This window comes from Heptranchias perlo, chromosome 4 (genome assembly GCF_035084215.1).
Source record: "Heptranchias perlo isolate sHepPer1 chromosome 4, sHepPer1.hap1, whole genome shotgun sequence".
Lineage (NCBI taxonomy): Eukaryota > Metazoa > Chordata > Chondrichthyes > Hexanchiformes > Hexanchidae > Heptranchias > Heptranchias perlo.
This window is the reverse complement of record NC_090328.1, coordinates 136,098,463-136,114,089: the sequence shown is the minus strand read 5'-3', so window position 1 is coordinate 136,114,089 and position 15,627 is coordinate 136,098,463. Positions and strand designations below refer to the sequence as shown.

At 43.3% G+C, this 15,627-nt stretch overlaps 1 protein-coding gene across 9 annotated transcripts in view; it reads left to right on the top strand.

The window, feature by feature from the left end:
* Positions 1 to 15,627, top strand: part of LOC137321295 (multiple PDZ domain protein) — a 326,443-nt gene that overhangs the window by 196,062 nt on the left and 114,754 nt on the right. For all 9 annotated transcript variants that reach the window (XM_067983665.1, XM_067983664.1, XM_067983660.1 and 6 more), the window contains 3 exons: positions 4,805 to 4,891; positions 13,707 to 13,884; positions 15,023 to 15,133. In XM_067983665.1, coding sequence (XP_067839766.1) covers positions 4,805 to 4,891; positions 13,707 to 13,884; positions 15,023 to 15,133 — 376 coding nt within the window. The remainder of the gene's footprint in view (positions 1 to 4,804; positions 4,892 to 13,706; positions 13,885 to 15,022; positions 15,134 to 15,627) is intronic.

Sequence of the window (15,627 nt, the reverse complement as noted above, 5' to 3'; positions counted from 1 at the left end):
CAGGGCAAAATATTTTTGAGCAGCAGGATGCAGGAAAAAGTGTAACTAACCAGGCATGCTGCAGCAAATTCCGACCCAATATAATTTCTTTGTTTAAAAGATTTTTCAGAGTTTAGATTTATGCTATCAAATAGTCATTCTTGATGGTATTAAAAACTTGTCGTTAAAAAAACACTTTTCGTGATCACTGTTTCAAGTGATACTCTGAATCTAATAATCACATCTCTGCTGCCAGAACAGATTCAGTTCAATATTAATATAATAACAGTTTCAAGCATGAGAAGACCTCTGGTTCATCTAGCCCACCTATTCACTGTATTCCCTTGGTGCATTTCCAATAATCCTGAATCCCATTTGTTGACAAGAACCTATCTAGTTCCATCTTGAAACCCATTAACATTTCTTATTCCACCATCTGTGCTGTTAATCTGCTCCACATACTTACCTCTCTTTTAGTAAAAAAGTTCCTCCTGCATTTCTTATTATTGTCCATAATTTGTAAACAGGACCCCTTCAGCTTAGATTCTATACACGGTAGAAAAGTTTTTTTTTATTCACGGGATGTTGTGGGCGTCGCTGGCAAGGCCGTCATTTATTGCCCATCCCTAATTGCCCTTGAGAAGGTGGTGATGAGCCGCCTTCTTGAACCGCTGCAGTCCGTGTGGTGAAGGTTCTCCCACAGTGCTGTTAGGAAGAGAGTTTCAGGATTTTCACCCAGCGACAATGAAGGAACGGCGATATATTTTCAAGTCGGGATGCTTACTTGGATCTAATTTGTCCTAACTTTTCACAATTTTAAAAACGTCTATCATAGAAAGATAGGAACAGGAGTAGGTCATTCAACCCGTCAAGCCTGTTCCGCTATTCAATTGGATCATTGCTGATCTGTATCTTAACTTCATTTACCTGCCTTGATTCCATATCCCTTAATATCCTTTCCTAACAAAAAATCTATCAATCTCAGTTTTGACATTTTCAATTGACCCAGCTTCAACAGGTTTTTGGGGAAGAGAGTTCCAGATTTCCACTACCCTTTGTGTGAAGAAATGCTTCCTGACATCACCTCTGAATGGCCTAGCTCTAATTTTAAGGTTATGCCCCCCCTTGTTCTGGACTCCCTCACCAAAGAAAATAGTTTCTCTCTAGCTACCCTATCAAATCCTTTAATCATCTTAAACACTTCAATTAGATCACCCCTAAATCTTCTATACTCAAGGGAACACAAGCCGAGTCTCATAATTTAACCCTTTTAGCCCCGGTATTATTTTGGTGAATCTGCACTGCACCCTCTCCTTCCTGAGGTGCGGTGCCCAGAACTGAACTCAGTACTCCAGATGTGGTCTAACCAGAGCTTTATATAACTGTAACATAACTTCCACCCTTTGTATTCCAGCCCCCTTATGATAAAGGCTAACATTCCATTAGCCTTTTAAATTATTTTTTGTACCTGTCCACTAATTTTTAGTAATTTATGTACATGGACCCCTAAGTCTCTCTGCTCCTTCACTGTTCCTAGCTTCTCACCATTTGGAAAATATCCTGACCTCTCTTAGGTCGAAAGTGGATGACCTCACACTTCCCCACATTGAACTCCATCTGCCGGAGTTTTTCCCACTCACTTAATCTATCAATGTCCCTTTGCAACTTTCCGCTCCCATCTACACTACTTACTGTGCCACATAACTTGGTGTCATCAGCAAACTTGGATATACGGCTCTTCATTCCTTCATCTAGATCATTGATAAATATAGCGAAATCATATCATATCCCCTCTTTTTTTCTAAGAGAAAGATCCAGAGTAGTCAATTTAAGTTCTGCGATTAACCTGTGTAATAACCTTTCTCAGTAACCCCTTCGATAACTGACTATCCTTTTTGAATTAGGGAGATCAAAGCTGCACGCAGTACTCCAGATGTGGTCTCACTGGAGCCAAATATAGTTTTAAAATGACCTTTCTGGATTTATATGTTATACCCCTGCCTGTGCATCCCAGCATTCTGTTTGCTTTTTTAAGGGCCTGGGAATATTATGCTGATTATTTTATTAACTTGTCCACTAAAACCCCAAGATCTCATTCCTGCTGCGATGCCTCAAGTACATTCCCATTTAGCACATAATAACATCAATCTTCCTTCTGTCAAATCTCATAACCTTACATTTCTCTCTATTAAATTGCACCTGCCATTTCTCTGCCAACTGATTGAGCTTGTCAAGATCCTTTTGAATTTGTGTGGATCAATATTCATCGTTTGCCACTGCTCCCAATTTGGTATCGTCTGCAAATGTGTGTGTTTTGTTTCTTTTATACTGATCAGTGCAGATTGGCTATGTTTTCAATTTAGTGATGCTACTTCTGTTGTTTAGGCACTTCTTTTCCATGTCATTATCAGCTAGTCTTGGTTTAGATAACCAGGGGCCTCCCAGCTTTAGAGATGAATATTGAAGGCAAAATGCACTCACCTTCAGTGATCCAGTCAGCAGTTCTTTTGGGATCAGCACTGGGGAGACCTGCGTAATCTAAACCGACAAATGTTAAGCTCACATAGCTTATATAGATCAATATGGCTGTGTGGTCAAAGCTCACACAGCTGATCAGGTGTGTAGAGCAACTAAACTTGCAGGCAAATCACCTCCTCATACCATGATCAGCCATTTATAGTGCTCAAATTAGGACCTTGTCACATTGATCACTATGAGCAGATAACAACATGCAGCAGAATTAGTAAGCCTGCTGCATCTATGCTCATCCCACCTGTTTGGGAGATGGGGTTAACTTCAGGGAAGGGGTGTAGAATGAGCAACAGGAACACAAAACTGCACCGTTTAACATTGGTAATCCCAATAGAGATGAAGGTGAGATGCCTTTGCTTTTTGTAGGTTATTTCATAGAACCTTACAGCACAAAATGAGGCCATTCGGCCCATCATGCCTGTGCCAGTTCTTTGAAAGAGCTACCGATTTAGTCCTACTCCCCTGCTCTTTCCTCACAGCCCTGCAAATTTTTCCTTTTCAAGTATATATCCAGTTCCCTTTTGAAAGTTACTATTGAATCTGCTTCCACCACCCTTTCAGGCAGTGAATTCCAGATCCTGACAACTCACTGTGTTTAAAAAAAAATCTCCTCATCTGCCCTCTGGGTTCTTTTGCCAATTATCTTAAATCTGTGTCCTCTGCTTACCAATCCTCCTGCCGGTGGAAATAGTTATTTACTCTATCAAAACCCTTCATAATTTTGAACAACCTCTATCAAATCTCCCCTTAACCTTCTCTGCTCTAAGGAGAACAATCCTAGCTGTTCTAGTCTCTCCATATAACTGAAGTCCCTCATTCCTGGTATCATTCAAGTAATATATTTCATTAAAATGTAACTTGTAAATAATCTACAAACTAATTCAACTGCTATGGTCAGCTATGCACATTGTAACATCGAGACCTCAGCACAGAAAAAGGCCCAACTGGTCTTTGCCGGCATTTATGCTCCACAAGAACCGCCTCCCTCCCTACTTCATCTAACCATATCAGGATACCCTTCTATTCCTTTCTCCCTCATGTGCTTCCCCTTAAATGCATCTATGTTATTTGCCTCAACTACTCCTTGTGGCAGTGCATTCCACATTCTTACCACTCTTTGGGTAAAGAAGTTTCTCCTGAATTCTGCTGTTCTATGTTATTTGGAGTTAGAAAAGTTGCAGCTTTGTGATGTGAAAGTTAATGTAACACTTTTTGCTTTTTTTTCCACAATCAGCAAGTAAAGTTATGGCTGGCTAATTACTGTTGTATACAGTTTGTATGGTCTCTAGCCTTTTCCTTTTCATGCCATCACTTTTACCCATTTGAAAATTATAAGGAACTTCAGAATTGAAAGGATTAAAGTTGCAGTATCGTGCTGCAGGACTGAGAAATTGCTGCATTTTAAATGGATAGATGGGAAACTGCATTAACTGGTTGGCGCAAAACACATGAAATCTGTAGAGTGATGAGCTGTCAGAGACTGTCACAGAAAAGGGACTTATGTTCAGAATTTAGCAGTTTTCAATTTACCAAACAAGCAAGAATTTTCATATATCTTTGAAAAGTTGCAGATTTTAAAGTTACTTCTAGATATTTTGTGTATATTCTTGCTGCAGTGTATTATTTTTACAACTATGGCCCTGTGGTAAACACCGATAGAATGAAGCTTTTCAGTTTTCATATTGTTTCTTTCATTGTGTGTCACTTTAGGGTAAATTTTCCACTTGTGCAGTGTGACAGTGGGAGGTCATATCTGGAGATCGTGCAGGCATGTTAACCCAGTCGAAAATCATGGGCTGAGCCCACGCCATTTCCCAATTATACAGCTCTGGCAGGCGAGGCTGAATTCTTGGAGCATGCATTAATTGTATGATTTATATCAATGAGTGTTAATTGTATTCAGGTGGTGGGTATCAATTGGGGACTCTCTTGTATTCTATTTATAGGAGAGCTTATTTAGGGTGTGGGGGGTGTGAGGGGAATCTCTATGAATAAAGGCTTGGAAACAACTAAAGACCAGGCTCTAGTATTCTGTCCTTCACCACATGCCTATCCAATTTTAACACATGCACGCAAGAAATGTTCCCTATGGTTGACAATCTGCTAGTTACACTCCTCATGAGCTTGACTTCATTGGTCAGAAGTGGATGAATTTCTTGAAAAATGACTGTTTGAAAAGTCTACATTTTCTAGTGCAATGCTCAATTTTTTTTTAAAATTGAAATGATATGGATAGTATTTTGCCACTGATTGTAAATCATTTAATTAAAAAAATGCAATGTTTCTGTTTTAGCACTGAGCTACCGGAGAGGGAGGAAGGTGAAGGAGAAGAGAGTGAACTACAGAATTCATCTTATAACAACTGGAAACAAGCTCGGCGGTATGTGAATATGTTGTGTATATGGCATAGCATAATAAAAGTATTAGAAAAATATTTCTGCCTTGAGATTCACAGATATTGGGCCTCGGACCTCATAATAATGGAGCCGGCGTATTATTGGAGCCTGCCAGCAAAGAATAGTGCGAGATCAGGCTGCTGCTAGCATTGTAGCAGCCCTCAGGGGCCGGGGATCGCGGGGACCGGGGATCAGGGCTGGGATCAAGGGAGGTCGTGGGCCAGGAGACCAGTGGTCAGGTCCGGGAGCTTGAGAGATCGGGAGTTGGGGCTCGGAATGTGAGAGGTCGGGGCTGGGAGCAACGGCAGTTCGTGGGGTGGGGGCGGAGCTGGCGATCAGTTCCTTTGGCGTCAGGTCGGGTGGAGCACTCCTGCTCCTTCTGGCTCCACATTCAGGTAACTTACTTACCTTCTTGATTCGGCCTAGCAGACGATCTCTAGGCCTGGTTTCCATGAGGCAAACCGATCTTGGAGTGGGGGGGTCTCAACAGGCGTTTGGCCCCTTATTTGCATATGCAAAGGGACAAACGCCTGCTTCAAGTGTGGGTAAAGGGCGCTTACTTTTTGTCCTTACCAAACGGAAATGTACGCACGCTTCCTGCCCCCCGTACTGGGGCCTTAGTAATCCGAGTCTCACCCGGGGGCTCCACAGACCAATTTCTAGGCCCTTGTGTACTGTGCTATAGAATGGTAGGACTTGGGTTCATGGACTGTGGAGGAATGTGGAAGTAACTAGTGGAGAAAGGCTGATTTTGGTTAGAAGTAAGATCAAAGTACTCTGTCGAGACAATAGAAACATTAAGAGCTATTGCGTTGACTTCAGGCTGTGCATTGAGAGCTGGTACATGAGTTTGAGAGAATCGCAAATTGACCCTTTTACACCAAAGCCAAATTTACAACTAGATACCAGAGTTTAGGCAAGGAATTTAAGGGTGGGGTTGTACAAAAGGCCAGAGTCAGAGAGTTCTTGGGTTGGGGGGTAGGGTGGGGGGAGTCAGTGGTGTTGTAGGCCTGGAAGAGGTTACAGAGATAGGGAGGGGCAAGTCAATGAAGGAATTTAAACATGATAATTTTAAATTGGGGGACTGGGAGCCAATGAACGTCAGCAAGAACAGGGGTAAGAGGTGAGAAGGACTTTGTGCCGGAAAGGATAGGAGCAAGAAAATTTTGGATGAGTTGAGATTTACGCAGGGTGTAGGATAGGAGGCTGACCAGGAGAGCAATGGAACAGTCGAATCTGGAGGTGACAAAGGTATAGGTGGGTGGAGGTAGGGCCAGGAGGTGGTGGTAGTAGGCAGTTTTTGTGATGGAGAGGCGAAGGGGTCGGAAGCTCAGTCCAACAGTCGAATTGGACGCCAAGCGTGCAAACAGTCTGGTTCAACCTGTGACAGTTGTCGGGGTGGGGTTGGAATCAGTGGCAAGGGTACAGAGTTTGTGATGGGGACGAAGACAATGGCTTCAGTCTTTCCAATATTTATCTGGAGGAAATTGCGGCTCATCCAAGACTGGATGTCAGGCAAGTAGTCTGACAACACAGAGACATTGGAAAGATTGAAAGAGATGATGGAGATGTAGATCTGGGTGTCGTCAGTGGAAATGTGGAAGCTGACTCCATGTCTGTGGGAGATGTTGCCAAAGAGCAGCTTGTAGATGAGGAAGCAGAGGGGACTAAGGATAGATCCTAGGAGATAATGGTGTGAGGGCAGAAGAGAAGTGATTGCTGAAGACGTTGTGGCTATGATGAGATAGGTAAGAGTGGAGCCAAGCAAGGGTCGTCCCAGCTGGACAACAGTTGGAGTAGGGTGTTGTGATCGACCGTGTCAAAAGCTGCAAAGAGGACAAGTAGGGATAATGTACCATGGTCAGCAAATGTCATTTGTCATTTTGGTGCTATGGCAGGGGTGGATTGGACAGATTCATGCATGGAGTTGCAGGCAAGATGGGGACAGATTTGGGAGGTGCCAACATGTTCAAGGACTTTGGAGGGGAAAGGGAGGTTGGAGATGGGGTGGTAATTTGCAAGGACATCAAGCGCTATCGGACCTCTGCCAAAACCACTCACTACTCCACGATCATGCTGGAAAGCAAAGATAATCCTGACTTATTTTAAGGGCAGAGGGGTCAAGGGTGGGTTTTTTGAGGAGTGAGGACTGATAGCGCTTGATATGGTCCAGCCAGATTTCGCGATGGATGGATAAACTAGTTACGTGCTAGATATGCTCAAGTCTGTTCCCTGTTAACTTGAGTGCCCAATAATGGGGAATGACTGTGATGAGAGAATAAAGATTTTGCCAGGGACAGGAGAACCCGAGGTGGATGTGAGGGATTGGTTGCACGGATTGATGGCTGCAGAAGTATTGTGGTGACTGGAAGGCCAAAGGCTGGGCAGTTAAAAGTCTGAAAGTGGAGTGGTAAGTGACTTGGAGGAGAGTTTTTTCCAGTTGTAAACAATTTTACAACACCAAGTTATAGTCCAGCAATTTTATTTTAAATTCACAAGCTTTCGGAGGCTACCTCCTTCAGTTTTTTCCAGGAGGCTACCTCCTCCAGTTTTTTCCAGGGCAGACTAAGAAGGAAGTGGGGTAGGAAGTGGGTATGGGAATGTGGTTAGTGAGGGATATAAGGAAGTGGTCAGAAATTGCATTGTCTGTGATCGAGACCATGGGACAGAATGAAGTCATCAGTACCTGAAATGGAGAAGAAAGCACAGTTTGCATTGGTGGTTTCTGCAAAAATAAAACTTCCTACAGTTGTCACTGATGGACACTATAATATTATACTTTATTTCGTAGAGCATGTAAAAAATAAGATAATGTCACATCTAATGCGTCTCCTTTTGTACAGTTGCATTTTATCAAGTTTGACTGTAGTAAGCAGAGAAGTAACTGCCTATAAAGGAAACACAGTTTAAAAGTTTAAAATTATTGGAGCGAATATATATAATAAAGCATCTAATTAGTAGGAAGAATGAAATTTCATGTATAAAATTTTCAGTGGAGCTATTTTACAAAACTTTTTAAATATCCATTGTATGCAAACACAAAAAACTTTTATTTAAAAAAATAACTTTTTTAATGTCATCACAGATCATACAGTACGCAGCTGCAATAATTTTGTGCTCTAGTCACCCGTCCAAACTGGTAAAGCGCCATGTTCTCAATATACAAATGGAAATGACTACAAGAAAACCAAAACATTCTTTCCAATCATATCTAATACAGCACTATATCACTGTTTACTTATGTCATATGTCATATTGGGTACGGTAGCATAGTGGATTTATTACTGGACTAGTAATCCAGAGGCCTGGACTAATGATTCAGAGTCATGAGTTCAAATCCCACCATGGCAGCTGGGGAATTTAAATTCAATTAAATAAAATCTGGAATAAAAAAACTATCGATAATGGTGGCCACAAAACTACTGGATTGTCGTAAAAACCCATGTGGTTCGCTAATGTCCTTTACGGAAGGAAGCTTCCGTCCTTACCCGATATGTGACTCCAGACCCACAGCAATGTGGTTGATTCTTAATCGCCTTCTGAAAAGGCCGAGCAAGCCACTCAGTTGTACAATCTCCCTACAGAAAATCACAATAAGAATAAAACCAGACGGACGACTAGGTACCGGACACGACAAAGGCAAACCAAGCCCAGTTGACCTTGCAAAGTCCTCCTCACTAACATCTTGTGTCAAAGTTAGGAGAGCTGTTCCACAGACTAGTCAAGCAACAGCCTGACATAGCCATACTCATAGAAATGATTCAGCCAACGTCCCAGACTCTTCCATCACTGGGTACATCCTGTCCCACCGGCAGGACAGAGGTGGCAGTACAGTGGTATACAGTCAGGAGAAAGTGGCCCTGGAAGTCCTCAACATTGACTTCGGACCCCGTGAAACCTCATGGCATCAGGTCAATCATGGGCAAGGAAACCTCCTGCTGATCACCAGCTATCGCCCTCCCTCAGCTGATGAATCAGTCCTCCTCCATGTTGAGCACCACTTGGAGGAAGCACTGAGGGTAGCAAGAGCACAGAATGTACTCTGTGTGGGGGACTTCAATGTCCATCACCAAGAGTGGCTCGGTAGCACCACTACTGACCGAGTTGGCCAAGTCCTGAAGGACATAGCTGCCAGGCTGGGCCTGCGGCAGGTGATGAACGAACCAACACGAGGGAAAAACCAACTTGACCTCGTCCTCACCAATCTACCTGTCACAGATGCATCTTTCCATGACAGTATTGGTAGGAGTGACCACCGCACAGTCCTTGTGGAGACAAAGTCCTGTCTTCACACCATCCATCATGTTGTGTGGCACTACCACCGTGCTAAATGGGATAGATTCAGAACCAATCTAGCAGCTCAAAACTGGGCATCCATGAGGCACCGTGGGCCATTAGCAGCAGCAGAATTGTATTCCAGCACAATCTGTAACCTCATGGCCCGGCATATTCCTCACTCTACCATTACCACCAAGCCAGGGAATCAACCCTGGTTCAATGAGGAGTATAGAAGAGCATGCCAGGAGCAGCACCAGGTGTACCTAAAAATGAGGTGCCAACCTGGTGAAGCTACAACACAGGACTACATGCATGTTAAACAGCGGAAGCAACATGCTATTGACAGAGCTAAGCGATTCCACAACCAACGGATCAGATCAAAGCTCTGCAGTCCTGCCACATCCAGTCGTGAATGGTGGCGGAGGCTCCGTGAACATCCCCATCCTCAATGATGGCAGAGTCTAGCACGAGATTGCAAAAGACAAGGCTGAAGCATTTGCAACCATCTTCAGCCAGAAGTGCCGAGTGGACGATCCATCTTGGCCTCCTCCCGATATCCCCACCATCACAGCAGCCAGTCTTCAACCAATTCGATTCACTCCACATGATATCAAGAAATGGCTGAGTGCACTGGATACAGCAAAGGCTATGGACCCCGACAACTTCCCGACTGCAGTGCTGAAGGCTTGTGCTCCAGAACTAGCTGCACCTCTAGCCAAGCTGTTCCAGTACAGCTACAACACTGGCATCTACCCGACAATGTGGAAAATTGCCCAGGTATGTCCTGACAACAAAAAGCAGGACAAATCCAATCTGGCCAATTACTGCCCATCAATCTACTCCCAATCATCAGCAAAGTGATGGAAGGTGTCGTTGACAGTGCTATCAAGCAGCACTCACTCACCAATAACCTGCTCACCGATGCTCAGTTTGGGTTCCGCCAGGACCACTCTCACCTCATGACAGCCTTGGTCCAAACATGGACAAAAGAGCTGAATTCCAGAGATGAGGTGAGAGTGACTGCCCTTGACATCAAGGCAGCATTTGATTGAGTGTGGCACCAAGGAGCCCGAGTAAAATTGAAGTCAATGGGAATGAGAGGGAAAACTCTCCAGTGGCTGGAGTCATCCTAGCATAAAGGAATATTGTAGTGGTTGTTGGAGGCCAATCATCTCAGCCCCAGGACATTGCTGCAGGAGTTCTTCAGGGCAGTGTCCTAGGCCCAACCATCTTCAGCTGCTTCATCAATGACCTTCCCTCCATCATAAGGTCAGAAATGGGGATGTTCGCTGATAATTGCACAGCATTCAGTTCCATTCGCAACCCCTTAGATAATGAAGCAGTCCGTGCCAGCGTGCAGCAAGACCTGGACAACATTCAGGCTTGGGCTGATAAGTGGCAAGTAACATTCGCGCCAGACAAATGCCAGGCAATGACCATCTCCAACATTTACCTGACGAAGGAGGAAGCCTCCGAAAGCTTGTAGATTTCAAATAAAAATTGTTGGACTATAACTTGGTGTTGTAAAATTGTTTACAATCTCCAACAAGAGAGAGTCTAACCACCTCCCCTTGACATTCAATGGCATTACCATCGCCGAATCCCCCACCATCAACATCCTGGGGGTCACCATTGACCAGAAACTTAACTGGACCAGCCACATAAATACTGTGACTACAAGAGCAGGTCAGAGGCTGGGTATTCTGCGGCGAGTGACTCACCTCCTGACTCCCCAAAGCCTTTCCACCATCTACAAGGCACAAGTCAGGAGTGTGATGGAATACTCTCCACTTGCCTGGATGAGTGCAGCTCCAACAACACTGAAGAAGCTCGACACCATCCAGGACAAAGTAGCCTGCTTGATTGGCACCCCATCCACCACCCTAAACATTCACTCCCTTCACCACCAGCAAACGTGGCTACAGTGTGTACTATCCACAGGATGCACTGCAGCAACTCACCAAGGCTTCTTCGACAGCACCTCCAAACCCACGACCTCTACCAACTAGAAGGACAAGGGCAGCAGGCACATGGGAACAAAATCATCTGCACGTTCCCCTCTATGTGACACACCATGCTGATTTGGAAATATATCACCGTTCCTTCTTCATCGCAGGGTCAAAATCCTGGAACTCCCTTCCTAACAGCACTGTGAGAGAATCTTCACCACACGGACTTCAGCGATTCAATAAGGCGACTCACCACCACCTCCTCAAGGGCAATTAGGGATGCGCAATAAATGCTGGCCTTGCCAGCGACGTCCACATCCCGTGAATGAATGAAAAAAAGCTGGCAGCTTCATAGGTCATCAGACGCAATGTATCCCGACAACTAACTAATATACTTCATGGAGTCAAATAACTTGTAGTAATGTGTCATATTAGTCAGTGATTTGAACAACTCATCCATTTTATTAAACATTTTGTTTCATATCCATTTTTTCTTGTACCTAAAGGCAATTGAATTGCTTGATTATGTTACAGTTTTGTGACTGTTTCCAATAAGTTTTGTGTTCCTTGCCAAAGTCCTACTAAAATAGTGTTCCCATTTGAAGGAATAGCATTACTGGGAGACATCTCCAAACTACATCTTCAAATGCAATAAAACACGGTAGAGGCTACTTGATTCTTTGAAATCAGATTTTAATCCTCTTGACCTCCAATTTAGGTTTCCCAATGCATGCAGGAGCTATGCTGCTAATGAGAACAGTTCCACAGGAGGTCCAGTGAACCAGTATCTGGACTGATCTTGGGCACCCATTGGGAAATGGTCAAGCATGAGAGTTTCAGTATTGATGTGTACTGCACTAGCTCTGAATTTTATCTTGAACCCAAACTGCCTCTTCCAACCTCTATTTCTGCTCCTCCCTTCTCACCTCCAACAGGCTCATGGACCTTGTCCATCTTGAAGATTGTGACTATCTTCTTTGTTACCTCTTCCCTTATCTCAGTCCAGACCTTTTACCACTCTGTACTTTTCTCCCTCCCCTTCACCAACTTTCATCAACCTCGTCTGCTCTGCGATCCATCTTTTATGCACTTGACCTAACCAACACAATCCCTAACCACGCAACTGCTTTTCCTTAGCCCAGTGCTCACTGACATTTGTCAATAGCTCCCTTCCCTTGGACACTGTTGCCTTGCCCTTCAAAACTGTCATCATTGTATCCCCTCCTCAAAAAGCCCACCTCTAACTATTGCCCCGTATCTAACTTTTTGTTCCTCACCTAAGGTTCTCAAGCACTCCATGGTCATGCAGCTCCTTGCTCATTCTTCCATTATTTGCTATTTAAGTCCCTTCAATCCAATTTCTGTCCTGCCCATGGCATCGAGATCTCCCTGGTCAAAGTCATCAAGGATGTCCTTTCTGTCTCTGACCACAGCATGTTATCCCTCCTTGTTCTACACCTTTTCAATGCGTTCAACATGATTGACCAGTCCGTCCTTGTCCATCTTTATGGCACTGCCCTCACTGGATTCCATTCCTACCTGTTTCAACGTTGTCAGCATTTCTGCAATATCTTCTTCTTGCATCCCTGCACAGTCACCTTAGGAGTGCCCCAAGATTTCATCCTAGGCCCTCCAATTCGTTTATATGTTGCCCCTTTGCAACATTATCTGAAGGTGTGAGGTTACCTCCCATGAATACAGTGATGACACCCAGCTCTACCTCTTTACCACCACCCTCTACTCCAAGACCTTGACTCCGCTTTTTCACTGGTTGTCCAACATCAAATTGTACAATACTTAGCAAAGATCCAGCTAAAAACTCTATTCTAACCTCTGACTCCATCCCACTCCCCAACTGCTTGCCCAGCTTATATGACAATGTGTAATCTATTTGTCCTGTTCAACCCTGAGCTGAGCTTTAAATCCCATATCCTTTCAATCACCAAGACAGTACATTTCTACCTCTACAACCTCACCCATCTCTGCTTTTACCTCAGTTCCATTGCTGCTGAAATGCTTATCCACAAATTTGTCACCTTCTGATTTGACTTCTCAGATGCTCCCCTTACCAGACCTCATGCTTCAGAATATAAAACTCTAAGTTGTCCAAAAGTTGGTTCATAGTCCCCTATAGTACTGACTTAAAAACCTTTGTCCTTGTGTCCTTACCTGTGCAACCTTCTCCAGCCCCACGTGCCTGCATGGGGCCTCCACTCTTCTGCCATTGACCTTCTTTGTATTGCCTTTCCCTCCATATCTCCAGTGGTGGCAGAAACTTCAGCCACCCAGGTCTTACACTCTGAGTTCTCTCTGTAGAGTATACTGCCTTGCTATCTCCATCCTTTCAAAAGCTTCCTCAAAATCTACCTATTTGACTATGCCTTTGATCACCTTCCCTAATTCGTCTGCTTGGCATTCATTCCATCTCTGAAACACCTTGGGATAATTAATACATTAAAGACACTCTGGAAATGCTAGTAGTTGTACCAAATTCTTCCTTATTATTAATGATTCTATTCTATTCTGAATAACCACAAGGAAATACATTATTTTATTTTCTTCTTCATTTTAGAGTGGAGCTGTGGCGAGAACCTGGAAAGTCCCTGGGAATTAGCATTGTTGGTGGAAGAGGGATGGGAAGCCGACTGAGTAATGGAGAGGTCATGAGAGGAATTTTCATCAAACACATTCTGGAGGACAGTCCAGCTGGAAGAAATGGAACATTAAAAACTGGGGACAGAATTATAGAGGTATGCTTTTTTACAACTGTGGGCTTAAATAACTACTTACAAATATATTTTTCTGTTTAAAAATAATGCTGTTTCAAAATAGATTACCATATTGGTGAAATTTAAACACATTTAATAAAAATCTGTTAGGGACACTTTGGCAAATAACTAAGACAGGACCATGTGACCCCATCATTTCAGAAAAGGGATCTAGAAAATGATAAGTATTGCACAATGATAAATTTTTAGTAGCAACCAAGGGTTTGCAATGAAGTGCAGCCTTTGAGAAACTTTAAATATTCCAACAATAAAACAAAACGTAACCCTGAATTTGTGACTGCTTTGGATGAGGAAGGTGATTAGTACAATTAAAAATGATTATACAGTGAGGTGCTAGTTGAATAGTGCTAGAATTTTCTGAAGTTCACATTACTGTTTCCCATCTTTTCTTGCCATTGTTGATCAACATCAAATGAGAAGACTTCTCACTTAACCATATCCAAATTAATCAAGGGAGGGTCAGAATTGTGCTACAGGACACGGGCTGTGCCCATGCTGACCGTTGAAATTGTTTATTCGGCTAATTATTTGAATGGAACTATGTCCATGTACCAAGATCCAACTCAACTAATTGGAAGAATTCCCCCCCTTGGAAGCCTATTAATACTTGTTTGTTTCACATTATTTTTATGGTTTTCCCTCTGACAAATAGAACAGATGTAAGTCTTGGGTGGGGGGGTGGGGCATGAAAGATCATCCATGGTTTACTGTTCCTGATTGCTGTCCAGTGACTGTGGGAAAATTCACATGAGAAAAGAATCCAGCTCAGCTGCAACTTCCACTGCCTTCACCCCATGGATGCTTAGTTTGTCACTGTCACTTTTTAAGCTCACACCTGAAGAGTGCCCACTTGGGTTGAGATGCTTGGGGCTACTGACGCTGTGGAATTGTAACCCATTATCAGTCAGTTGCTTAAGGAGAGGACATTTGTGGTTGGGAGGGGAGTGGAGGGAGACGCAGTGGAAATTTAGCCGAAGTTGTTAGCATTAGGACCTACCAGTAATTAGTCAGTATTTTTCAATACGATACTATGATGTCCTGTAAGTTGGAGTACAGAACGTATTTTTTTAAGAAAACTTAACGTAACATTGTTTTGCAGGTAGATGGAGTTGACTTGCGAGATGCCAGTCACGAACAGGCAGTTGAAGCTATTCGAAAAGCAGGCAATCCTGTGGTGTTTTTGGTTCAGAGTTTAATAACCAGACCTCGGGTATGTAAACTGAAAAGCACAGGAGGAGGCTACATTATTTAAAAACTACTTGCTATGCAATGAATTAAATAAATCACAGTTTATGCAGTATATATCTAACATAACATAAGAGAGATTTGTTTATTTTCTGTTACGTTTTACATTGTTCATTCACTGATCTGTACAGTCTATTTATATTAAACCTTTTATTCCTGTAACACTGTAGTATGCCTCTGGCATTGCTGATTAGTCCTTGCTAAATACATGACACCATGGGTGAAACAAATCCCCAGAAGAACACCTAAAGCAGACATTTTTTTTATTTTATACTTTTATTTTTAGCTTGTGTTCTTCCACTAATTTTCTCCCCATGCGACCAGGCCTCAAACCAAACAGCTTTCTCAGCCTCTCTACCAAACCGATCTACCATCTTTCCACCCGCACAACCTAAGATGGCATTTTCCCGAGCAACTGACTCAGAAAGGCAGCCAGTCTCCCTATTGCTATTGCTCTCT